Source organism: Mustelus asterias, chromosome 23 (genome assembly GCF_964213995.1).
Source record: "Mustelus asterias chromosome 23, sMusAst1.hap1.1, whole genome shotgun sequence".
NCBI lineage: Eukaryota > Metazoa > Chordata > Chondrichthyes > Carcharhiniformes > Triakidae > Mustelus > Mustelus asterias.
This window is the reverse complement of record NC_135823.1, coordinates 49,770,222-49,796,701: the sequence shown is the minus strand read 5'-3', so window position 1 is coordinate 49,796,701 and position 26,480 is coordinate 49,770,222. Positions and strand designations below refer to the sequence as shown.

Genomic DNA, 26,480 nt, shown 5'->3' with positions numbered 1-26,480 from the left:
AACTTTGCAACCTGTCTAAGTCTTCCTGCAAACTACGACACCCTTCCTCACTGTCTACCACACCACCGACTTTGGTGTCATCAGCAAATTTGCTAATCCACCCAACTATACCCTCATCCAGATCATTAATAAATATTACAAACAGCAGTGGCCCCAAAACAGATCCCTGAGGTACACCACTTGTAACCGCACTCCATGATGAATATTTACTATCAACCACCACCCTCTGTTTCCTATCCGCTAGCCAATTCCTGATCCAATTTCCTAGATCACCCCCAATCCCATACATCTGCATTTTCTGCAGAAGCCTACCATGGTGAACCTTATCAAACGCCTTACTAAAATCCATATATACCACGTCCACTGCCTTGCCCCCATCCACCTCCTTGGTCACTTTCTCAAAAAACTCAATAAGGTTAGTAAGGCACGACCTACCTGCCACAAAACCATGCTGACTATCACCTATCAATTCATTACTCTCCAAATAACTATAAATCCTATCCCTTATAATTTTTTCCAACATCTTGCCGACAACAGAAGTGAGACTCACCGGTCTATAATTCCCGGGGAAGTCTCTGTTCCCCTTCTTAAACAATGGGACAACATTCGCTAACCTCCAATCTTCTGGTACTATACCAGAGGCCAACGACGACCTGAAGATCAGAGCCAGAGGCTCTGCAATCACTTCTCTTGCCTCCCAGAGAATCCTTGGATAAATCCCATCCGGACCAGGGGATTTATCTATTTTCAGACCCTCCAGAATATCCTGCACATCCTCCTTATCAACTGTAATACTGTCTATTCTACTCCCTTGCAACCCAGTGTCCTCCTCAGCTATATTCATGTCCCCTTGCGTGAACACCGAAGAGAAATATTGGTTCAATGCTTCACCAATCTCCTCCGGTTCCACACATAACTTCCCTCTGCCATCTATAACTGGCCCTAAACTTGCCCTAACCAACCTTCTGTTCTTGACATACCTATAGAACGCCTTAGGATTCTCTTTAACCCTATCCGCCAAAGTCTTCTCATGTCCCCTTTTAGCCCTTCTAAGCTCGCTCTTCAACTCCCTCTTAGCCAATCTAAAGCTTTCTAGTGCACTACCCGAGTGCTCACGTCTCATCCGAACATAAGCCTCCTTTTTCTTTTTAACCAACAAAGAAACTTTTTTGGTGCACCACGGTTCCCTAGCCCTACCAATTCCTCCTTGCCTGACAGGGACATACCTATCACAGACTCGCAGTAGCTGCTCCTTGAAAAAACTCCACATGTCGGACGTTCCCAGTCCCTGTAATCTCCTAGTCCAACCTATGTTTCCTAATTCTCTCCTAATAGCCTCATAATTACCCTTCCCCCAGCTAAAACCACTGGCCCGAGGTTCATGCCTATCCCTTTCCATCACTAAGGTGAACGTAACCGAATTGTGGTCACTATCACCAAAATGCACACCAACTTCCAAGTCTAGCACCTGGTCTGGCTCATTTCCCAGCACCAGATCCAATATAGCCTCACCTCTAGTTGGCCTGTCTACATACTGAGTCAAAAAACCTTCCTGCACGCTTTGAACAAAAACTGACCCCTCTAACGAGCTAGAGCTATAACAATTCCAGTCAATATTAGTCAAGTTAAAATCCCCCATAACAATTGCCCTATTACTTTCACTCCTAAGCAGGATTGACTCCGCAATCCTTTCCTCAACCTCTCTAGAACTTTTAGGAGGTCTATAAAAGACTCCCAACAGGGTGACCTCTCCTCTCCTATTTCTAATCTCCGCCCATACTACCTCAACAGATAAGTCCTCATCAAACCTCCTCTCTGACACTGTGATACAATCTCTGACCAATAATGCTACCCCTCCCCTGTGATAGGGTGGGAGGAGAGGTTAAATGACAAAAGGAGAGATGGTGCAAGGGAAAATGGAATGGTAATGGGACAAGGGGAAAAAAAAAGTGTGTGTAAAGGGGAGTGACAAAATCATTAATAACTGCTGGGGTCTAAAGAAATGGGAGCAGAGACTGTGATCTGAAATTGCTGAACTCAATGTTGAGTCCAGAAGGCGTAAAGTTCCTCATTGAAAGATGAGGCACTGTTGCTTGAGCTTACAATGAGTTTCATTGGAACAGCATAGGAAGCCGAGAAGAGGTCAAAATGAGAATGGGGTGAAAAACTAAAATGACAGGTAGCTGGAAGTTCAGGGACACACTTACAGAGTGGGAGCTCAATTAACATTTTGTCTCAAATGTAGACGAGATTGTATCATGAATGCAGTACATTAAAATGAAAGTAATTTGCTCTGCTGTTCCATCCAGAAGTGCATTTGGATGGGAGGGGAAATGAGTGGGCAGGTATTGAACTGACTCCATTTGTTTGGAACTGTGCCTTGGGAAGGAGAGGAAGTGTTGAGGGTGATTGAGGATGTTATAGAAAGTAACTTTGGAATGTCGAACAGGGAGGGAAAGATGTGCTTGGTGGTGGCACCTTGCTAGAGACTGAATCTGATGGGATGAAAGGTGAGAGCCAGGGGAATCCTATTATGAGTCTGGAAGTAAGGGGTAAGAGTGGAAGAGGAAAATGGGATGGACACGATCAAGGACTCTGGTGGAAGGAATTCTCAGTTCAAGAAATTGGCATAGAAGGTGACATCGTCATAACAAATGCAATGGAGACAGGGAAAATGGGAGAATGTAATAGAGTCCTTGAATCAAGTAGGTTGTGAGGAAATGTAGTCAAGATAGCTGTGGGAGTCAGTGGGTTTATAGTAAAGATGGGTAAATAGTCTGTCCTCAGAAATAGAGATAAGGGAGTTGAGGAATGGAAGGGTAGAATCGGAGGAGGACCATGTGAAGATGAGAAGTGTGGGAATTGGAAGCAAGATTAATGAATTTTTCCAATTTGGGGCGAAAGCAGGAAATGGCACTGATACAATCATCAATATGTTGGAAAAGCTGGAGAGGGAGGAGTCATGAGTAAGATTGGAACAAAGAATGTGACAAGTAGAGTGTCACAGAGACCAGTGCTGGGGTCTCAACTATTTATAATTTGTGTCAATAATTTGGGTGAAGGGGCCAAACATATGGTCACTAAATTTGTTGATGACACTATGACAGGTAGGAAAATAAGTTGTGAAGTGGACATAAGGAGCCAGGAAGGTACATTGATAGGTGAAGTGATGGGCAAACAATTTGGCAGTTACAGAATATGGGAAAATGTGAACTTGTCCACTTTGGCATGAAGAATAGAAAAGCAGCAGATAATTTAAACGGAGCGAGACTGCAGAACTCGGAGCTATGGAGGGAGCTGGGTGTCCTGGTACATGAATCAAAAAATATTCGTCTGCCGGCGCAGCATCTGATTAGGAAGGCAACGGGAATGGAATATAAAGTATGCATGTTTTGCTACAGTTGTACAGGGTGTTGCTGAGACCATGTCTGGAGTACTGTGTACAGTTTAGGTCTCCTTATTTAAGAAAGGATACAAACGAATTGGAAACACTTCAGAGAAGATTCACTCCACTGACACCTGGGATGGGGCTGTTATCTTATGACAGAAGGGGCTGGACCTGTATCCTTTGGAGTTTACACGGTAAGAAGTCTCACAACACCAGGTTAAAGTCCAACAGGTTTATCTGGTAGCAAAAGCCACTAGCTTTCGGAGCGCTACTCCTTCGTCAGGTGAGTGGGAGTTCTGTTCACAAACAGGGCATATAAAGACACAAACTCAATTTACAAAATAATGATTGGAATGCGAGTCTTTACAGGTAATCAAGTCTTAAAGGTACAGACAATGTGAGTGGAGAGAGCGTTAAGCACAGGTTAAAGAGATGTGTATTGTCTCCAGTCAGGACAGTTAGTGAGATTTTGCAAGTCCAGGCAAGTCGTGGGGGTTACAGACAGTGTGACATGAACCCAAGGTCCCGGTTGAGGCTGTCCTCATGTGTGCGGAACTTGGCTATCAGTCTCTGCTCAGCGACTCTGCGCTGTCGTGTGTCGTGAAGGCCGCCTTGGAGAACGCTTACCCGAAGATCAGAGGCCGAATGCCCGTGACCGCTGAAGTGTTCCCCAACAGGAAGAGAACACTCTTGCCTGGTGATTGTCGAGCGGTGTTCATTCATCCGTTGTCGTAGCGTCTGCATGGTCTCCCCAATGTACCATGCCTCGGGACATCCTTTCCTGCAGCGTATCAGGTAGACAACGTTGGCCGAGTTGCAAGAGTATGTACCGTGTACCTGGTGGATGGTGTTCTCACGTGAGATGATGGCATCCGTGTCGATGATCCGGCACGTCTTGCAGAGGTTGCTGTGGCAGGGTTGTGTGGTGTCGTGGTCACTGTTCTCCTGAAGGCTGGGTAGTTTGCTGCGGACAATGGTCTGTTTGAGGTTGTGCGGTTGTTTGAAGGCAAGAAGTGGGGGTGTGGGGATGGCCTTGGCGAGATGTTCGGCTTCATCAATGACATGTTGAAGGCTCCAGAGAAGATGTCGTAGCTTCTCCACTCCGGGGAAGTACTGGATGACGAAGGGTACTCTGTCCACCGTGTCCCGTGTTTGTCTTCTGAGGAGGTCGGTGCGGTTTTCCGCTGTGGCGCATCGGAACTGTTGATCGATGAGTCGAGCGCCATATCCTGTTCTTATGAGGACATCTTTCAGCGTCTGGAGGTGTCTGTTGCGATCCTCCTCATCTGGGCAGATCCTGTGTATATGGAGGGCTTGTCCGTAGGGGATGGCTTCTTTAATGTGTTTAGGGTGGAAGCTGGAGAAGTGGAGCATCGTGAGGTTATCCGTGGGCTTGCGGTACAGTGAAGTGCTGAGGTGTCCGTCCTTGATGGAGATGCGTGTGTCCAAGAATGCAACCGATTCCGCAGAGTAGTACATGGTGAGTCTGATGGTGGGATGGAACTTGTTGATGTCATCATATGGTGAACAATCACTGAAACAACTATGAGTCCAAAGGAAGAAAATGTCATCGATGTATCTAGTGTAGAGCATCCGTTGAAGGTCCTGTGCGGTGAAGAGGTCTTGTTCGAACCTGTGCATGAAGATGTTGGCATATTGAGGTGCGAATTTGGTCCCCATAGCTGTTGTGTGTGTCTGGATGAAGAACTGGTTGTTGAAGGTGAAGACATTGTGGTCCAGGATGAAGCGGATGAGTTGTAAAATTGCATCTGGAAACTGGCAGTTGTCGGCGTTGAGTACTGAGGCAGTTGCAGCAATGCCATCGTTGTGGGGGGTGCTGGTACAGAGTGCCGAGACATCCATTGTGACGAGGAGTGCTCCTGGTTCAACTGCTCCATGTGTGCCGAGTTTCTGTAGGAAGTCCGTAGTGTCGCGACAAAAGCTGGGGGTTCTTTATACAATAGGTTTCAGGATGCCCTCGACGTAGCCAGAGAGGTTCTCGCACAGGTCCCATTGCCTGATACGATGGGATGCCCGGGTGTGTTTGCCTTGTGTATCTTCGGGAGGCAGTAGAGATCTCCAACGCGGGGAATACGTGGGATGAGAGCACAGAGGGTGCTCTGAAGGTCCGAATCACAGGTCTTGATCAGAGTGTTGAGTTGACAGGTGTGTTCTTTGGTCGGAACTGCGGGTAACTGTCTGTAGTGTTCCTTGTTGTTCAGTTGTCGGTACACTTCTTTGCAGTAATCCGCTCTGTTCAGTATGGCGATGGCCCCTCCTTTGTCTGCTGGTTTGATGACAATGTTGCGGTTGGTCTTGAGAGTGTGGATGGCGTTGCGTTGTGCTTGGGTGATGTTCAGGGCTGTCTTGTGAGTGCGGCTGATGAATCTGGTGTTGACGCACCTCCTGATGGCTTGGGCATACATGTCAAGTCGAGGGCAGCAGCCTTCCGGAGGAGTCCAATTCGACTCTTTCCTCTTCGGTTGCTGCATTGCGGATCTCTCTGTCGGCTGTTCCGGTTCATTGGCTGTCTCATTGTGTTTGCTGTTGGCCTCTTGGGGTTTGTGGAAGAACTCCCGCAGCCTCATTCACCTGATGAATTCCTCTGTGTCTGCTGCGAGACTGATGGGGTCTATTTTGGTGGTGGGGCAGAAATTGAGCCCTCCTTTGGAGTTTAGCAGAATGAGGGGTGATCTTATTCAAACATCTAAGATTCATGGGGGCAGTTTACACGGTGAGTGCTAAAAGGGTGTCTCCTCTTGTGGAGGAGAATAGAACCAGGGGGCACAGTTTAAAAATAAGGGTCACCCATTCAAGATGGAGATGGGAAGAAACTTGTCTCTCAGACAGTCGTGAGTCTTTGGAACTCTCTTCTTCATTGAGGGGTGGAGGCAGGGTCATTGAATATTTTTAAGGTACAAGTAGATAGATTCTTGACTAAGAAGGGAGTCTGAGGTTATCCGGGGAAGGTGGAATGTGGAGTTGAGGCCACAATCAGATCATCCATGGTTTTATTGAATGGCAGAGCAGGCTCGAGGAGCCAAATGACCTTCTCCTGCTCCTAATTTGCAACATTGTATGTAAAAAGGTGGGAAATCTGGGGCCCACACAGGTTCCAAAAGTCATACCTTTTATTTGGAAGAAGTAAACAGAATCAAAGGATAAGTTGTTTGATGCAAGAACAAGTTCAGATGGGCAGAGGATGAGGACAGATTGTGCCTCCATTCAAAGAGGAGGAGGGCCCTCAGGCCATCCTGGTGGAAGGGGGAGGTATAGAGGGCTCAGACAGCCACGGTGAAAAGAAGGCAGTTAGGGTTAGGAAACGTCAGATAAAATTGATCAAAGACTGGTGTCAGGGTGGCAGCAACCTCCCTGCAGGCCTTCAGATTCTGTGGTGATACAGCAAAATAACATGTCTGTCTCGACTCAATGACACTCCCCAATGCTTCCAGACTACATTGTGGTTTGTAGTGCACCTGGGTCTGAGACACAAACCCTGCTCAAAAGTCAAGTGTTGCATCTCAAAACCAGTAAGGTCTTGTGACTGTGGCATAGAGCTCCTTTTCATCTGCCATGGCAACCAGCCAAATTCTTTATGCCACATCACCCGTTTTTCTTGCAGAACTTGAATTTGGATTTCAAATGCTCAAAAGCAAAAAATAAATTATATTGCGAAACAAGATTGCTAGCTTCAGCAACAGACTTGTTCGCAGGACCTAACAAGGTGAAAGGTTATCGGGTAGGCAGGAATGTGGGGTTGAAGTTACAAGCAGATCAAGATCTTAGTGAATGGCACAGCAGGCTCCAGAGGGCCGAGCGGCCTACTCCTGCTCCTAATTTGCATGCAATCATACATGTGACTGATGTTTTCCTCCAGAAAGGGCAAGTGCTGCACAATGGAAACAGAAATGTTACAACTGTTCCTTGCCCCTCCTATCTGACAACCCCACTCCTGCCCTGACCGCCCCCCCACTCCTGCCCTGACCCCCCCCACTCCTGCCCTGACCCCCCCCCCACTCCTGCCCTGACCCCCCCCCCCACTCCTGCCCTGACCACCCCCCCCCACTCCTGCCCTGACCCCCCCCCCCCCCCCCCCCCACTCCTGCCCTGACCCCCCACCCCCCCGAGTGTGGCTCTCCATCTCCCATTGTTGGATAACCAGGCCAGCAGACATGCAACTCTGTCCCCAAAGGTTCAGACCTGCTACATCCTGCCTTTCAGAATGGAAGTCCAGGTGCTCCATATTACTGTACCTTATCCTCTGTGTATGAAGCAGCAGTGTATTCCCAGACATGGAACATTTATCTCCCTATTTTGTTAAGGACACTTACACAATCCATTTCTTTTATAGAGGGTATAAATTCCCAAATAAAAAAAAAGTGGTTTATAAATGTTCCACCCCATTAACTGAAAGGTGGAGATGGATTTTATTGCTGTGGTAAAATATGTTTGAAACTGGACCACATCGACTGGATTCAGGAGTAAAGAGAAATAAAGGGAACATCTCAGTTAAGAACCAAGGAAGTGCTTAAAACACATACCTGTCTCACTAAGAAATGTATAACTTTTAGTAGTAAGTGCTACTGACACTTGATAAGCACAGTAAGTTGTAATATGCAGGAATTGTTCCAAGTTAATCAAGTATTTAACTTAACTAAATAACATAAGTAACAATGGCAGGACAGGTGTTATGTTGCGGTCGTGGAATGTGGGATTTTTGGGCACCAGGGCAATCCAGGACAAACACATCTGCAGAAAGTGTAAGCAGCTAAAGGAATTCTGGATCAGGATTATTGATCTGGAAGCTGAACTGCAGACACTGCACAACATAAGGGAGGAGGTGAAAAACCTGGACATTTTGTTCCAGGAGAGGGCCACACCTCTTAGAATAAGATTGTGTGTTTTTTCAGCAGCGAGGGACAGTAGGATGGGACCGTGATGAAGCGGGTAAAGAGACCAAGCAGACAGGAGTGATGCAGACTGAGACTTTGCAATTGTAAAACAGGCACTGGCAACCTGTGTGGATGAAAAAGAAGTCTGCAGGGTGGATGAGCAGACTGATCATGTTACAATGGTACAGGAAGCCAATCAAACTGGGGGGCAGGGGGGGAGCAAACAGAACTGTAGTAGGGAACAGTACAGTGAGGGGGTAGAAAGAGTGAGAGTATAGAAGGCTGTTTTGTCTACCCAGTACTCAGGTTTGGACATCTGCTCAGGGCTGGAGAGGAACTTACAATGGTAAGGGGAGGATCTAGTAGTCATGGTCCATGTAGGTGCTAATGACAGATAGGACAAGGAAAGAGGTCCTGCATTGTCATTATGGGAAGCTAGGCACTAAACTAAGAAGTAGAACCTCAAAAGGTAATTGGGCAAATAAGATTTGAAAGACGAATGGTTGGCTCAAATATTGGTGAGAGAGAAGTGGGTTCCAGTTTGTGGGACACTGGCATCAGTATCGCGGAATGTGGGAGCTGTATTGTTGGGATGGTCTACATCTGAACCATGCTGGGACCAGTATTCTTGTGAATCACATAACGAGGTGAGTAGAGAGGGTTTTAAACTAAATAACGGGGGCAAGGGATCAAATGTCGGTATACCAGAGTACTGACAAGGTAAGAGAGGAAGGTATTAATATGGGAAATGATAAACAGACCATGACAGGAAGGGACAGAGAGTACAGGGAGTACAAATCGAAGAGCAAACCAAGGAATAAGGCGAGAGGTTACAAAAATAATAAAAGGACAAAACGTAAGGCTCTGTACCTGAATGTACATAGCACTTAAAATGAATCGGTTGAACTGATAGTGTAAATAGAGATGTAATTAATAAAGTACATCTAATAGACATTACAGAGATATGGCTGTACGATGGCATAGATTGGGATCCGAATATTGAAGGGAGCATTGACATTTAGGAAGGATAGAAGGTGGAGGAATGGCTCTGTTAATTAAAGACAATATTGGCATAAGAGAGGGGGATGGCCAGGTTCAGGAAACCAGGATATAGAAGTAGTTTGGCTAGAGATGAAGAATGATGAAAGCAAGTAGTCACTTGGTATACAGTAATCATATGGTAGGACATGGTATCGAAGAAGCTTGTCAGAAAAGTACAGTGATTATCATGGAGGATTATAATCTACATACAGACTGGAAAAATCGGATGGGAAAAGGTTGCGTAGATGACAAATTTGAAGACTGTTTTCAGTATAAGTTCTTAATCAGCACATTCTGGCACCGAAAGGGAACAGGCTATAGTACATCTGGTACTGTGCAACAAGGTAGGATTAATTAATAACCTCATAGTGAAGATGCTCCTATATAAAAGTGATCATAATATGATTAAATTAGACATTGTTTCTTTTCAAAGAGTGGGTCTAACTATTTTAAACTAGCTTATGAGGACATGAAACTAGAGCTGGTGAAAGTGTAATTTAGGTTAAGAGATAGGTCAAAAGAGATGCAGTGTCAGACATTTAAGGGGATATTTCAGAATACACAGAATAGATACATTCCAACGAGAATTAAAAAATCCAAGGAAAGGACCCTCTATCAGTGGTTAACTATAAAAGTTAAAGATAGTATAGTAATTAGTTTCCCATCATCAACGCTCTTTATTGTTCACCCTCATGCCTGCGTTTACACCAGGTAGTCTTCACCTCCAGACATACGATAATGGTCCAGGCTGAGTAACAGATTTAAAAACCCCTGCTTCCCATTCGGTAAGCCTCTGCTCACTCAATAAGGAGGCTCATACTTCATGAAGCCCAAGGGAAGATCTATTGATGGTCCCCGTGGCATAAACTGAACAGGGGGGGGCCTTCGTTTCCAGGGACAGCGTCTCAGGGTTACCGATGCGGGTTCCTCCTCAGGTTCTGTTTCAGCGCAGAGGCCGACTTCTTTAGCCTCCATCTCAAAGTCTGTACCTTCACTATCCAGAGGGGCTAACACTGAGGCAGCTTCGAGCTGAGGGCTGGCACTATCAGCAGCTGTCTCCACGGCCGGTAGTGAGGTCGACTCGGGCATGGACACCCTGCCTCTGTGATAGTCCCATTGTTCCTTTAAGGTTTTACTTTGACCTTGTAAGATACGGTCCCGTTTACTCCATAGTGATCCCATGGATCCAACTGGGAGCATCCCTGAAGTTTCTCTCAAGAACCAGATCACCCATTGTGAAAGTCCTCTCTGCCCTCGCAGAATCGTAATTTCTTTTTTGGTTTTCTTGTTGGAACTCCACCCTCCCTGCCAAGTTTAGGAATAGCAGTCTCAATCTGGTACAAAGCCATCATCCCATTAACAGCTTGGCTGGGGGAACACCTGTTGTTGTGTGCGGCATGGTCCTGCAATCAAACAAAGATTGTGCCCTTAAAGGATGTTCTCCATAAATCTTTGGAAAATGGCACAAGCTGATGAGACACCAAAGGGCAAGTGGGAATACTCAGTCTCTTTTGCGTGTTGATCATCACATATTTCTGGGAGGATTCGTACAATTAACTGAAGATAGACATAGTTCATGTCCAATTTGGAGAATGTCTTGCCACCTGTTGACTTAGCATACAAGTCTTCGATTTGGGGCATGGGGAACCTATTGAATTTGGAGACTAGTTTGACTGTTAGCTTATAGTCCCCACAAAGAGGAACTGAGTTGCCTGGCTTAAGAACAGGAACTACTAGCGCAGCCCACTCTGCAAATTGCATGGGCCTTACTATATTTAAACTTTCAAGGCGCCCTAGTTCAGTTTTCATCTTCTCCAGCATGGAGTATGGAACTGGTCTTGCTCTGAAATACCTAGGTGTAGCGTCAGGGTCAACATAGATCTTGGCCTTGACTCCTTATATTTTTTCCAGGTCCTCTTGGAAGAGTCCAGGGTATATACAAATAATTTTCTACAGTGTTTCCCCCTCCCGCAATCAGTTCAGCCAGATCTGCTGGAATCAATCTCTCCTCATAAGGCTTAGTCCATATCCCCAAATCACTGAGTGGGAGACAAGCTGATTGCTGCCTACAAGTCACTGGGGACATTATGGTGCCTTTTATTGTAAAGGTTCCCACATGTAGGTGGCTAGTCTGGTCTTTGTATTTTCCAACCTCAGGAGTTGGATGCCAGATTGGAGGCGCTCATATGTCTGTTCTTCGATAATGGAAACTGCAGCTCCCGTGTCCACCTCCATTTTCAAGGGATGGCCATTCACTCGTAATTCTACCACCATTGGGGCAACGTTTGTTGTGATGATATGATTCAGTTGTAGTGTTCCTGTCTCTGGAACAGGGGATACTTGCATGGTACGATCAGGTGCTGGTCTTGACTTTCTTCCCAGGCAGCACGTATTTGACCAGTTCCCAAAACTTGGCCCTGGCTGTGTCCTTTGACATTGCTTGAAATAATCCATCGTCTGACAAATGCACCTTTCTGAACTATGCTAATTATCTTCAGGTCGTCACTGCATTTCCTTGACTGTCTGGTGGTGGCATTAGGGTTCCTATATTGAAACCAAGATGTGTAGGTTAGGGGGATTAACCATGGTAAATGCGTCGTGTTATGGAGATGGGGTGTTTTCCCAGCCATGTTGAAGTGATATCTCTGAAAGATTACAGAGGGCTTCGGGTCACAGTGGTTTTTCACCAGGTCTACTAGCTCATTAAAAGTTTTTGAGTCGGGGCATGTGGATAAGTCAGAATTTTTATCACACTGAAAGTTGGGGCCCTGCATGCCATCAACAATGTCACTTTTTGTTTCTCATCTCCTTCAATGTTGTTGGGGTTGGAAAGGTAATACTTGTGCTAGTATAAAGGCAAAATACTCCGGATGCTCGAATCTGAAACAAAGATAGAAAATGCTGGAAAAACTCAGCAGGTCTGACAGTATCTGTGGAGAGAGAGTAGAGCCAACATCTCAAGTCTGCTGGCTCTATTCTCTCTCCTCAGATACTGTCAGACCTAAGATTTTCCAGCATTTTCTGTTTTTGCATGCGCTAGTATATTGGGCCCCATCTTCCCACTGGTGTCAAAGGTTCAAGTTTCCCAAAAAGAGGATTAATAGCCTTTTCTTACCGGAAGAAATTTTTGACTTTTGGAGGTTGCCCAGAGGAACAAATGGAGAAAAAAATTCTCCGCATTGCCAAAGTAGTAATTCAGCAAACTGCCAGTTTCCCATCACCCAACACCCTTTATTGTACATCAAAGGAAAACTGTGGCTTACAACTAGGCAGTCTTCACCTCCAGACCTACAAGAACGATCTGAGTAGCAGGTTTAAAAAACCCCTGCTGACCACTTCTCATTGGGCGAGCCTCTGCTTGCTAAATAAGGAAGCTTGTACTCCACAAAACCCATGGGAGATCTAGTGATAATTCCCTGTGGCTTTTGTGGCCATCATAACAGATAACACCTGTGTGGAGTTTGCACATTCTCCTCGTGTCTGCGTGGGTTTCCTCCGGGTGCTCCGGTTTCCTCCCACAGTCCAAAGATGTGCGGGTTAGGTTGATTGGCCATGCAAAAAATTGCCCTTAGTGTCCTGAGATGCGTAGGTTAGAGGGATTAGTGGGTAAATATGTAGGGATGTGGGAGTAGGGCCTGGGTGGGATTGTGGTCGGTGCAGACTTGATGGGCCAAATGGCCTCTTTCTGTGCTGCAGGGTTTCTATGTTTCTATGATTCTATGATCAAACTTAAAGAAGAAGCATATAATGGTTCAAAGACAGCAGTAGGCCAGAAGATTGGACAGAATATAAAAAACAGCAAAAAATGACAAAAAGATTATTAAGGGGAAATATTAGAGTATGAGAGAAAGCTGGCTAGAAACATAAAGACAGATAATAAGTTTCTATAGACATTTTAAAAAAATTAACAAGTGAGCATTGGTCCTATAGAAAGTGAGTCTGGAGAATTAATAATGGAAAATAAGGAGATGGCAGGTGAATTGAACCAGTATGTTGCATCAACCTTCACTATAGAGGATACAGGTAACATGCAAGAAATAGTTGTAAATCAGGAATTGGAAGAGAGGGAGAAACGCAAGAAAATTGCAATCACCAGGGAAATGGCCCTGGGTCCTGATGGATTTCATCCTAGGGTCTTAAAAGTGGCTCGTGAGATAGCTGATATGTTGGTTTTAATTTTCAAAAATTCACTAGATTCAGGGAAGGTTATTAATTTGGGAAATAGCAAATGTAACTCATTTTTCAAAAAAGGAAGGGAGACAGAAAGTATGAAAATATAGGCCAGTTAGCTTAACATCTGTCATAGAGAAAATGTTAGATGTTATTATTAAATATGTTATAGCAGGGCATTAAAAAGACACAGTAATCAGGCAGAGTTTGTGAAAGAAAAATCACGCTTAACCAATTTATTGAAGTAGTAATGTGTTATGGATAAAGTGGAACTGCCTTCCAAAAGGCACTTGATAAGTTGTTATATCGAAGGTCATCGCGGAAAATAAAAGCTCATGGTATAAGGGGTAATGTATTGGTATGGATAAAAGATTGGCTAGCCAACAGAAAGTAGGGATAAATGAGTCATTTTCGGGTTGGCAGGATGTGACAAGTAGTGCGCCACAGGAGTCAATGCTGGTGCCCTAACGCTTTACAATTTATATAAATGATTTGGATGAAGGGATTTATGGTATGGTTGCTAAATTTGCTGATAACAAAGATAGGTAGGAAAATAAATTGTGAAGGGGACATGAGGCGGCTACAAAATAATATGGATAGTTAGATGAGATTAGGGAAAGATCTGACAAATTAAGTTTCATGTGAGAACATGTAATGTTGTCCATTTTGGCAAGATGAGTAAACAATAAGCATATTACCTACATGCTGAGAGATTGCAGAGCTCTGAGATCCAGGGGTATCAGAAGCATGAATCGCAAAAGGTTAGTATGAGGCTGCAGCAAGTGATTGGGAAAGCGAATTGAAGGCTATTGTTTGTTCTGAGGGGGATTCCATACAAGAGCAGGGAGGGTAGGCTTCAGTTATACAAGACATTGTTGAGGCCACATGCGCAATACTGGTGTACGGTATTGCTCTCCTTATTTAAGGAAAGGTATTAATGCATTGGAAACAGTTCAAAAAAGGTTTACTGGATCAATATTTGAAATGGGTGGGTTGTCTTATTAGGAAAGGCTGGACAGGCTAGGCTTGTACCTGCTGGAATTTAAAGAATAAGAGGAGACTTGATTAAAACACAAGGTCCTGAGGGACTTGACAGGGTGGATGTGGAAAGGATGCTTTTTTCCCCAATATCGACTCTACTGTTAATTCATTCAGCTAGGCTGTTAAATGAAAAATGGACATCGAAGGTCGAGTCTCTCAGAGCCTTACTTCATTTAAACAACATTGGAGACAGAAGGCAATTATGACTGAATATTATTTAAGAGATGGCTCTTAGAGACTCAACCTTGGATGTCCATTTTTTATTTAACAACCTAGCTGAATGAATTAACAGTAGAGTTGGTGATGGATTACAAAGGATAAAATTAGAAGAAATCTAAAGACACATCAGGTGGATTATTTATAGTGAAACAGGATCTATGTATATATTATGCAAAACAGAAGAAACAAAGTGTACAGCACAATAATTTGGCAGTGTTAAAAGATATGTATTTAGGAGTATAACAAAGTCAATGAGCTGAGGGCACAAATAGACACATGGCAGCATATCATTGCTGTAACAGAAACTTGGCTTAAAGAGGGGCAAAATTGACAGCTCAACATCCCTGGAGAAAGGGTGTTCAGGCAGGGTAGAGAGGGGGCTAGAAAAAGTAGTGGTATAGCATTATTGGTTAAAGAATCAATTACAACTGTGAGGGGGGAAAGTATATTAAATGAATCATCAAATAAGGCTATATGGGCTGAGTTCAGAAATAAAAAAGGGGCAACAACACTACTAGGAGTGTGCTATAGACCCCTAAATAGTGAGAGGGAGATAGAAGAGCAAATATGCAGGCAAGTTTCTGAGCACAAAAACAACAGGGCAGTAATAGTTGGGGCATTCAACTACCCTATCAACCAGGAGCACAGAGGGAACAAAATTCTTAAACTGCATTCAAGAAAACTTTTTTAGCCAGCACATAAGAAGCCCAATGACAGGGAGCGCAATTCTAGATTTAGTCGCAGCAAATGAAGGTGGGGAAGTCGATGGGTGACCATTTTGGTGATAGTGACCATAACGCAGTTAGATTTAGCATAATTATGGGAAATGATAAAGATCGAATAGGAATAAATGTTTTAAATTGGGGAAAGACAAATATTATGAAGCTGACAGGTGATTGGGCAAAAGTGGACGAGTTACTGCTACATAAAGGGAAATCGGTGACAGACCAATATGGCACAGTGTAAGACATGTCCCCACAAAGAACAAGGGTGCTCCTGCCAAATCTAGGGTCCCGTGGTTATCTGGAAGCACACAGGGCAAGTTAAAGCAGAAAAAGAAAGCTTATGGCAGTCACAAAAAATTAATATGTTATAAAATCTGGTGGCATATATTGATGATATTGGAATAGTGTAGATTAGAGGGGCTTTAGATTGGTTTCACTGGTCAGCGCAACATTGAGGACCGAAGGGCCTGTACTGCGTTGTAATGCTCTATGTTCTATATAGATAACACTGAAATGAAATCAGGAAAGCAAAGAGAGGATAAGAAAGAATATTGGCAGGTAGAATCAAGGAAAACCCAAAGATGCTTTATCAAGACAATAAGAGCAAGAGCAAGAAAGATTAGGGGAGTACAAGAAACTTGCGCATTGATGCAGAAGATATGGGCAGGGTTCTTAATGAATACTTTGTCTTCACAAAGGAGAGAGATGATGCAAACATTCTCTGGAGTCTGAAATATTAGATACATTAAGCACAGCAAGAGAGGAAATACAGGGGCCGGGGAGGGGGGAGCTGACATCCTTGAAGATGCATAAATCACCAGGGCCAGATGGATTATATCCTAGGTGGTTAAAGCAAGCCAGGGAGGAAATAATTGATATCCTGAGGATCATTTTTCAATATTAACTACATTAGGTGAGGTACCAGAGGACTAGAGATCTGCAAATGTTGTACCATTGTTTAAAAAGGGTGCGAGGGACAGGCCAAATAATTATAAACCAATAAGTCTAACTTCGATGGTGGGAAAATTACTAGAACAATTCTGAGAGCCAGAATAAACTGTCACTTAGAAAGGCACGGATTAATCAGGGCTAGTCAGCATGGTTTTGTTAAGGGAAAGTTGTGACTTACTAAATTGAAATTTTATGGAAGTAACAAGGACAATTGATAAGAGTACAGCAGTGGATCTGGTCTATGTGGCTTTTAATAAGGCATTTGACGAGGCCCACATGGAAGACTGGTTGGAAAAGTAAAAGCCCTTGGAATAAAGGAAGACATGGCGGATTGGGTTTAAAATTGGCTCAGTAACAGGATGAATGGAAAGTGGCTTCCGGTGATGTTCCACAGGACTCAGTGTTGGGTCCCTGCTTTTTGTTGTAAATGTTAATGATTTGGACTTAAACGTGGGAGGCATGATTGTGAAATCTGCAGGTGACACAAAAGTTGGCCGTGTAGTTGATAGTGAAGAGGATGACTGTTGACTCCAGAACGATATCAATGGTTTGATTTGAGTGATGTGGTGATGCCGGCGTTGGACTGGGGTAAACACAGTAAGAAGTCTCACAACACAAGGTTAAAGTCCAACAGGTTTATTTGGTAGCAAATGCCACTAGCTTTCGGAGCGCTGCTCCTTCATCAGGTGAGTGAGAGTTCCCACTTACCTGACGAAGGAGCAGCAAGCGCTTTGTAGGCTAGTGGCTTTTGCTACCAAATAAACCTGTTGGACTTTAACCTGGTGTTGTGAGACTTCTTACTTGATTTGAGTGGACAGGAGAGCGGGAAATGAAATTCAATCCAGAGAATTGTGAGGTTATACACTTTGGGACAGCAATAAAAGCAAGGGAATACTCAATAAACAGGAGGATATTGAGGGGTAGGTGAGGTCAGAGACCCTGGAGTGCATTGTCACAAGTCCCTGAAGGTGGCTGGACATGTAGCTAAGGTGGTAAAGAAAGCATATGCATTCCTTTATTGATGAGGTAGAAACATAGAAAAACTACAGCACAAAACAGGCCCTTCGGCCCCACAAGTTGTGCCGAACATATCCCTACCTTTTAGGCCTACCTATAACCCTCCATCCTATTAAGTCCCATGTACTCATCCAGGAGTCTCTTAAAAGACCCTATTGAGTTTGCCTCCACCACCACTGACGGCAGCCGATTCCACTCGCCCACCACCCTCTGTGTGAAAAACTTCCCCCTAACATTTCCCCTGTACCTACCCCCCAGCACCTTAAACCTGTGTCCTCTCGTAGCAGCCATTTCCACCCTGGGAAAAGCCTCTGAGAGTCCACCCAATCTATGCTTCTCAACATCTTATATACCTCTATTAGGTCTCCTCTCATCCTACGTCTCTCCAAGGAGAAAAGACCGAGCTTCCTCAGCCTATCCTCATAAGGCATGCCACTCAATTCAGGCAACATCCTTGTAAATCTCCTCTGCACCCTTTCAATCTTTTCCACATCCTTCCTGTAATGAGGCGACCAGAACTGAGCACAGTACTCCAAGTGGTATAGAAAACAAAAGCAGGAATGTAAAATGGAACTGTATAAAATGCTGGTTAGGTCACAGCTGGAATTTTGTGTACAGCCTTGGTCACCACATTACAGGAAGGAGACAATTACTCTGAAGAGATTTACAAGAATGTTACCAGGGCTGGAAAATTGCATTGGGGGGGGGGGGGGGGGGCAGTGAATCACAATGGTATGGGCATTGGCACAGAGGATTTATCATCATCAGATAATGTAAGGATATTTTTTCAGAATTGCGCCTCTGGGAGAGTGTAACAGCAGGGACTGGAATTGGAATATCACCGATAGCACAATACTAAAAGATAACCAAGAGAATTGAACAAACATCAATTGATACCATCATTAACTCCAGGATGCTTTAGTTATGTGGCTTGTGATTGAGGATAGGGTGTGAGAAATACGTGAAGGCTCCAAACAACTCTACTGTAAATCAAACCTCAACAGTGTACAAAACAGATGTTTAGCATTCTGTATAATAGAGGTATAGTGGTAATGTTGCTGCACTAGTAATCCAGAGACTCAGGCTAATGGCCTGGGGACAGGAGTTCAAATCTCACCACAGGAGATGATGGAACTTGGATTCAATGACTAAATTTGGTATACAAAATTAAAATGTAGGAGACCAAACTGAACCTTAACAGAAGGCTCCCACAATGTGATGGCTACATTTATTCCTGAAAGTGGAGAGGCAGATGTAGCAAGCAATTAGGGAGGCAAATGGAATGTTGGCCTTCATTGCAAGAGGATTTGAGTTCAGAAGTAGGGGTGTTTTACTGCAGTTATTGCTTGCAGTTTTGGTCGCCCTAAGAAAGGATGTACTTGCCACAAAGGGAGTGCAGCGGAGGTTCATAATGCTACTGGGGTTGGCAGAACTGTCGTATGAGAGATTGGTTCGACGAGACCTAAATTCACCAGTGTTTAGAAGGATGAGATGACATCTGAATGAAACATAAAATTCTATCAGGGCTGGACAGACCAGAACCAAGGAGGATATTTTCTCTGTTAGGGGAATTTAGAACTAGGAGAGACAGACTCAGGATACAAGGTAAATCATTTAGGACTGAGATGAGGAAACATTTCTTCACGTATAGGGCAGTGAACCTGTGGAATTCTCTACCACAGAACGCTGTAGTGTCCAAATCACTAAATATATTCAAGAGATAGTTTAAAAAAAAATGTTAATGGCATCAAGGGGCACGGGTAGAAAGCAGGAATATGGCACTGAGATGGAGGATCAGCCATAAAATTAATGAATGGCGGAGCAGGCTCACAGGGCAGAATGGCCTACTCTTGATCCTAGCAACCATTTACATAACTAGTGCTTGTAATAAGTAAGAGGTGGTTGGTCATGTGACAAAATCATGCCATGCTATGATTGATTGACAGCCCCACCTTTGGATAAAAAATAGTGCTGTTGGTCTTGGCTCAATCGTAGCACTGTTTGTTAACAGGGGTGCAGCATAAGAGAAATGATGTTATGCAAACTGCGGAATTACTGATGTTATAAAGTGGGCACTAAGGCCGCAATTTAGTCTTGTGTGGTCTTGGCAAGTCAGGATAGCAATTTCTGAATGACGTCTCGAGTCCAAGATTAAAATACAGCATTATGCTATCATTTTAATACAGAATGCAGACTTAAATGTACAGTTCATCAAATTAGTATATAGTTGTCGGCAATAATAAAGGCAGAGTGGTTTTCTCATATCAGAAGTTTGGCATTGACTGCTAATTTAAACGATTGATCTCAACTCTACAATCGAAGTGCATGTTGGCTAAAAGTTAGCACTCAGGTGCTGTAGTCAGTTGCTGTCCTATCACTTATTCTCTCCCAGTCATTTCCTGGATCATTTTTCTATGACTCAACCTTTTCGGATCACTTTCTGCTAGATTTTCCTGTCACTCACTCTCTCCTTTCATTTTTTTGGGTTTCTTCATTTTATAAATAAAAAATTCTACCAAAATTTTGTTTTTAAAACGTGAGTAAAAATTCTTACTTTGAAATCAAAGCAGCACATAAACTTGTAAATATGACCCATACACAGTTTTTCTAATCTTTTTTCTTAGTATGTCGTTTGTTTATATGACACATTTTACGTTCAAATGCAAATGTGTTCCAGCAGTATATTTCTGTTAGTAATCCCCCCAACCCCTTTTAATCATTTTTCTTGCATTTGCTTTCTCTTGTTAATGAATCTCTGAAGCAAAATCGGCTCTTAAAACTCAGTTTAAGCTGCGGTTTCCTGATTAACGAGTGAGATTGTTGCAGAAAATATTCAGGCTGCAAACAGCACATCATTGTCATCAGGAAGTTTCTTCACAAAGAAAACAGTCTGGGCTGGAAATTTAAATGATTTCAATTTGAATCAAAAGTACTTCTTCACTCACAATGGCAGCAGTTCAGAGAAACTTCAAAAATCCAAAAGGGTGTGTTATGGAGACACTGATACTCATGGTTTAAACACTGTGATGCACAAATACTTAAGGACAAATACTGTAAAATAAAGCCCCCCCGCCCCCCGCACTTTGGACTTTTGCCATTCCAAGGAGTGCAATGAGCATCCTCACCTGAATGGTTGTTGGGCTTTGAGGTTCAACCGTGAAAGGCGTCATTGCCTCTCATCTTACATCCGCATACACGTACTGCAGGGTTAATGATCAGAGTTGTAACTCTGTGAATTTGTTTGCTCTCCTTCCCTAGCCTTGGGGCATGGAGCCTAAATTTAACAATGAATTGTTGCTGTACTGGAATCCGCTCCTCAACACATAAGGGTGAGGAAACCGAGATATCCAATCCAAGTTAACTGGAGGACTATATTGAACTTTAAATCATTTTGCTACCTAAAAATATCAAACTGGACACTGACACAAGCATGACACCAGGTCATTTAACTCACTTGCCCTCTGGATATTAAGCATGACGAGGATCATGTATTAAATTTACACCTGTCTATTGAGAAGGGCAAGCAACCATGTGTAATCAGTCCCACACCTCCCCTCCCCAAGAGTAATCCAGCAGAACTATACAGTTTGTCCAAAATCATATTCACATTGTTCAACTCTGACAAGCAGCATTCCACAGATGCAACCATGATCAAAAGAAGCACAAAAGCCATTGTTCCATACGGCATTTGATCTGCTACTTTGACATGTTATACCTGTTTTTCTTAAGAGTCAAATGATACATTAGTTGTCCTCGCCAAATGGTTTTTCCACATTCCATTAGATTGTATTCGTGTCCTCTAGTTCTGCAACTGCTGTCTGAAGCGAATTAGTTTGCTTACTCCAGAATTCTGGGGATCTTTGCAACCAGTTGGCCACCTTTTGAAACTGTTTACATTGTGCAATGAGAGGATCAGCGGACATTCCTGCATTTTGTTTTGGTCAGGCTGATGTACAATTGTCAATCACCAAAATCTTTGCTTATGTTATTTTAACCCCATTTAATCCTTACACTCTGCACCCACCTTTTAATTGTAAACATCCAGCAGCCTAGTTTGCTGTCAGCAATCAGCCCAAATTCTGCTCCATAAGTGGCCTACGAGAGACGTTTAGCTATGGATTAGGTGTGCTCCCATTTCCATGCTCAGTCTGCTATGCTGTGAATTGGACTGCTAAGAGCTTGTTATGAAAGTAAATCAGAATAAAAGTTGTGATGGGGGTTTCACGTTTCCAGTCAAGGATCAATGTTCTAACCTACTTTTCCGGGATTAGGCAGTCAGATTTCTAAATTTATTGACCTATTAGTTTGTTATTTCAATGCTGCATAGTTAGGAAGAAAAACACTTTGAAATGTTGGCATTATGTTGTAAGTAGCTGACATTGTCAGAAAGCTAGGACTAGGAGGTAACTTGAAAGAAATCCAAAACCTCCTGGTTAAAAATGGGAACTAAGTTTACCTTTTTTTTCAGGAAACTGGGATGAGAGGGGAAGGATCCTAACCAGTGGTAAATAAAAGCAAAATCCTCCAAATCTGAAAAATAAATGGAAAATGCAGAAAAAAACTCAGTACACCTGGCAGCATCTGTGGAGAAAGAAAGATAATGTTTCGAGTCAATATGACTCTTCATCAGAGCCAAGGAGAGGGAAAAATATGATGGATTATATACTGTATAAGAGGAGTGTGGCAGCTGGAGCAGAGTAGAAGGTCAGTGATAGGTGGGAGAGATTGCAACAGCGATGTGAAGGGCATGAGACTGAGGAAGTGCCAATGGGAGTGTGAAGGGCTATATAGGTGTTGATAGTGGCATAAAAATAGGAGAATGTGTTAATAGAAGAACAAAGGTCAGTGCTCAGGGAAAACAAAGTATAAGAACAAGTGACAGATGGCCCAGTGGGGGGGAAGAAGGAGTTGCATTGGCATAAAAATGTTTCGGATTAAAATGGGTTCAAGATGGAGGAGAAAGGTCACAGTCTAAAGTTGGTGAACTCAATGTTGTGTCCCAAGGGCTGTAACCTGCCTAATCAAAAGATGAGGCGCTACGCTTCAGTTTGTGTTGGGCTTCACTGGAACGCAACGTAAACCAGAAGAGGAGCACATTTTTCAATTAGGCACACTATAGCTAGCACTCCCTTGGGATTCAATCCTGAGTTCAGCAACTTCAAACTGTGACCATGTCCTCCATCTTGGCCCTTTTTTTATCCAGAACATTTTTGTCTCAATGCAAAGCACCCCACCCCACCCCAGGAACTGGGTCACCTGTCACATGATCATTGTGTACGGACCTTTGTTCTCTTATTAACATATTCTGCTTTCTTACCTTTTGCGCCACTATCTGCATGTTCTATAGTCCTTCGCACTACCATTGACACTTACTCAGTCTTGTGCCCTATACATCCTTGCTGAAATCGCTCCTAGGTCCCACTCATCACTGATATTCTTTTCGGCTCCAGCTGCTCCAATCTCTCTTAAACAGCATATAATCCATCACACTACTCCCTCTCAAAGCTCCGTAGAGTCACAGGGACTCTGTTGCTCTCTCCATAGATGCTGTCAGGCCTGCTGTGTTTTTCCAGCGTTTTTTATTTTATTCCTAACAAGTGGTTATACTTAAAAATTGTATTTTTCAGCTGATGTTATCATCTAAAAGCAAACATCAGGCGCCAATACATTTCCAGGACAAAGTATGAATGGATTTTTTCAAAGTTCAAACTAAACAAAGGTGTGGTCCTCATATGCCCTTTAATAATTTAAAATACCAATTTCAGGGAATGCTCATTCAAGCTTGCTCACAGAACCTGTTGTATCAAAGAACAGACTGGATCATTTACTAGTGTTGGCTCCAACTCAATTCAACAAAATCGCTGTCACTCTGGGATTTACTTCTGTACAGAACACTTTTTGTCTGACCTGTTTGCATAGGTATAAGCTTCACAGAAATAGCGTCAATGGTTCATGTTTTTAAACATTCAAATATTCGAGGCTCATTCTGAAGTCGCGAAAGGTGCTACATACATGCAGGTTCTTTCGGTTTTTTTTAAAAACACACTTAGAATCAACAATAATTACTTTGTTGGGTGTCACAAGATTGGCAAATACGAGATTTGGCAGCTGTGCAAATACTTCTCTTCTCCTTTCCTTCTTCCAACACTTTGGTTCTAGTTTCACCCGATATAAACTGACCAACAGCAGCCAAACCTCAAATTAGAAGATTTTTATCAACCGTTATTAAATCCTTTATAATCCACCAAGACAAGGGGATTTTTTTTAAAAAATTGAAGCTTTCATCGGGATAATAAAATTGATGCCTGGCCAAAGAATGCCATCTGTAAATTACAATTTGCAGTACAGTAGGTCATACCTCTCGTGCTGGCATGTCAAAATCTGCACAAATGTTTACAGTCCATTCTTAGTTGGGATATAATTAATTTGCTGCACGGCGAAAGGGATTACCTTGTGTTTATTAACTTCAATACAGAACTCTGTATCCAAACAGTCCCATTACAGGCTAATGAAAGCTAGATCACTTGGAAATCCTGTTTGCATTTTATGCTTGCTGCAAATAGTAGGCCGGTGAAGGTGAACACCCTATAGTCCAGGGCTGTTTCAGCAATAACCTTCATTGGGAAGGTACTCTGCCTGGTAAATAAATTTGACCAATGTCATAAATCTGTTCATGCTAGCATTAAAGAATGCACCTCCCAACAAACTGTTACACCAGGCAGTGGTAAGACAATGTAGCCACCCCCGTAGGTTTGAGGGGTGAGATGGGGGGACAGGAGCAAATATTCCACTTGCACTACTGCAATTCCGGAAAATCCTTAAGGTTCGCAAGAGTTTGGGAGTTTAACTCTGAAACCAAATTGAACTTACTTCCAGCGAAGGCTATCCAGCGGGCATATTTGGTAGTTTCTCTTCGCCAATGTGAAGCCACCAGCAAACCGCACGTTACCGTTAATGAAATAATGCCCAGAATAATGAAAAACAGTGTGGTGACCCATTCGGGTGGAAGACGTGGAGGGACACATGTTCGGTCACGGCCATGGATGGTTTGGCACTGACGGACGAGGCCAACCGTCAGAGCACCTATGGGAGCAAAGAAAAGAGACAAAATAAATTACCCTTCTGTTTGTACATCAGGCAATACTCTCTTTGCTTAAAGTAAGCCTACAAACAAACTTATACTCAAATGCAGTGGAGATCAAGGGTATCACCTCTACATGGACATACGTACACAATCCCACAAACAGAGGGATAGTATACAAAATAAACCACTTTAGTTAAGCGTCTCATAGAATAGAATCCCCACAGTGAGGAGGTCGTCATTCGGCCCATCGAGCCTGTACCGACCACATCCCACCCAGGCCCTATTCCAGTAACCCCACTATGCTAATCCCCCTGACACTAGGGTCAATTTAGCATGCCAATCCACCTAACCCACACATTTTTGGACTGTGGGAGGAAACCGGCGCACCCAGAGGAAACCGGTAGCACAGTGGTTAGCACTGCTGCTTCACAGCTCCAGGGACCTGGGTTCGATTCCCGGCTTGGGTCACTGTCTGTGTGGAGTTTGCACATTCTCCTCGTGTCTGCGTGGGTTTCCTCCGGGTGTTCCGGTTTCCTCCCACAGTCCAAAGATGTGCGGGTTAGGTTGATTGGCCGTGCTAAAATTGCCCCTTAGTGTCTTGAGATGGGTAGGTTAGAGGGATTAGCGGGTAAATATGTAGGGATATGGGGGTAGGGCCTGGGTGGGATTGTGGTCGGTGTAGACTCGATGGGCCGAATGGCCTCTTTCTACACTGTTGGGTTTCTATGATTTCTATGAACCCACGCAGACACAGAGAGAAAGTGCAAACTCCACACAGACAGTGACCCGAGTCAGAATTGAACCTGGGTCCCTGGCGCTGTGAGGCAGCAGTGCTAACCACTGTGCCACCGTCTCCTGCGGTATTCTTTCACATTTGCCTCCACTATGAATCAAGTTTCATTAACCACATCATCCATATAAGTAGAAACCAGATACGATACACAAAATCTGGTCAGATGGACTAAGATATAAACCGATGTGGAAAATCTACTCTCCAGCAGAAAAAGTATTAATTTGCTCTGAAAGCTGCAAAACCAAAATATTATACAAGTTAACTAATTAACTATTTGCAGAAATGGTCCTCCCCTTTACCACTTGTGAAATTGAAATTGTAAATTCACTTGGACATAATTTGGTGGTTAGTTGTACCTCAGTGTGTAGTACACTTGCCCTTCAGTTTGTGAATTCAAGTATCACTCCAGAGAACTGAGCATAAAGTCTCAACTGACCACTGCACTGAAGGAGTGCAGCACAGTCAGAGGTGCAATTATTCGGATGTGACATTAAAATGGGACTTTACTATGCCCACTAAGATTCTAAAAGATCCTGTGGCACTTTGTTCAGAAAATGTTTTCAGAGCTCTGGTTGATACTCATCTCTCAGTTAAAACAGATTATCTGGTCATTGTCACATTGCTGTTTGTAGGAGTTTGCTGAGTGCAAAGTGGTTCCCATGTTTCCTAAATTACAACAGTGACTACACTTCAAAAGCACTCCATTGCCAACAAAATTGCTTTGGGGTGTCCTGGGTAATGAAAAACATCATATAAATGTCAGACTTCCTTTTAATATAGAACATGAGTCAGGGATTGAGAGAAAAGAAACTGGTGGGGATTTAAATAAAGAATCTGCTGTGTCAACATTTGCAGCCAACCTGCTGCCCTCATTGCAGCTGCAAGCAACATCTGTAGACTTGGCTTCGATGTGCAAGTTTCCGGTTGAAATTGCAAATTCACTGTGGAACAAAAACAACGCTAGATGAGGAAGTGATGAAAGTGGACTGCATCTTGCTCAAGTGCAAAGGGAAGACTGCTCATCTGCACATATCTCTTGCGCCCTAACCAATTAAAATGAAGAATGGATTTATCCCATCATTTAGTTACATCGCACTCTCTGTTATAACCTGATTGTACTCATCGAATTAGTCAGCAAGAACCAGTCTAAAAAGAGACA

General features: G+C 43.5%; 1 protein-coding gene across 1 annotated transcript in view; it reads right to left on the bottom strand.

The window, feature by feature from the left end:
• Window positions 1-26,480, bottom strand: part of LOC144510752 (uncharacterized protein C16orf52 homolog B) — a 96,868-nt gene that overhangs the window by 7,700 nt on the left and 62,688 nt on the right. The window contains exon 2 of the mRNA XM_078240558.1: window positions 24,315-24,527. Within this exon, the coding sequence (XP_078096684.1) occupies window positions 24,315-24,527 (213 nt within the window). The remainder of the gene's footprint in view (window positions 1-24,314; window positions 24,528-26,480) is intronic.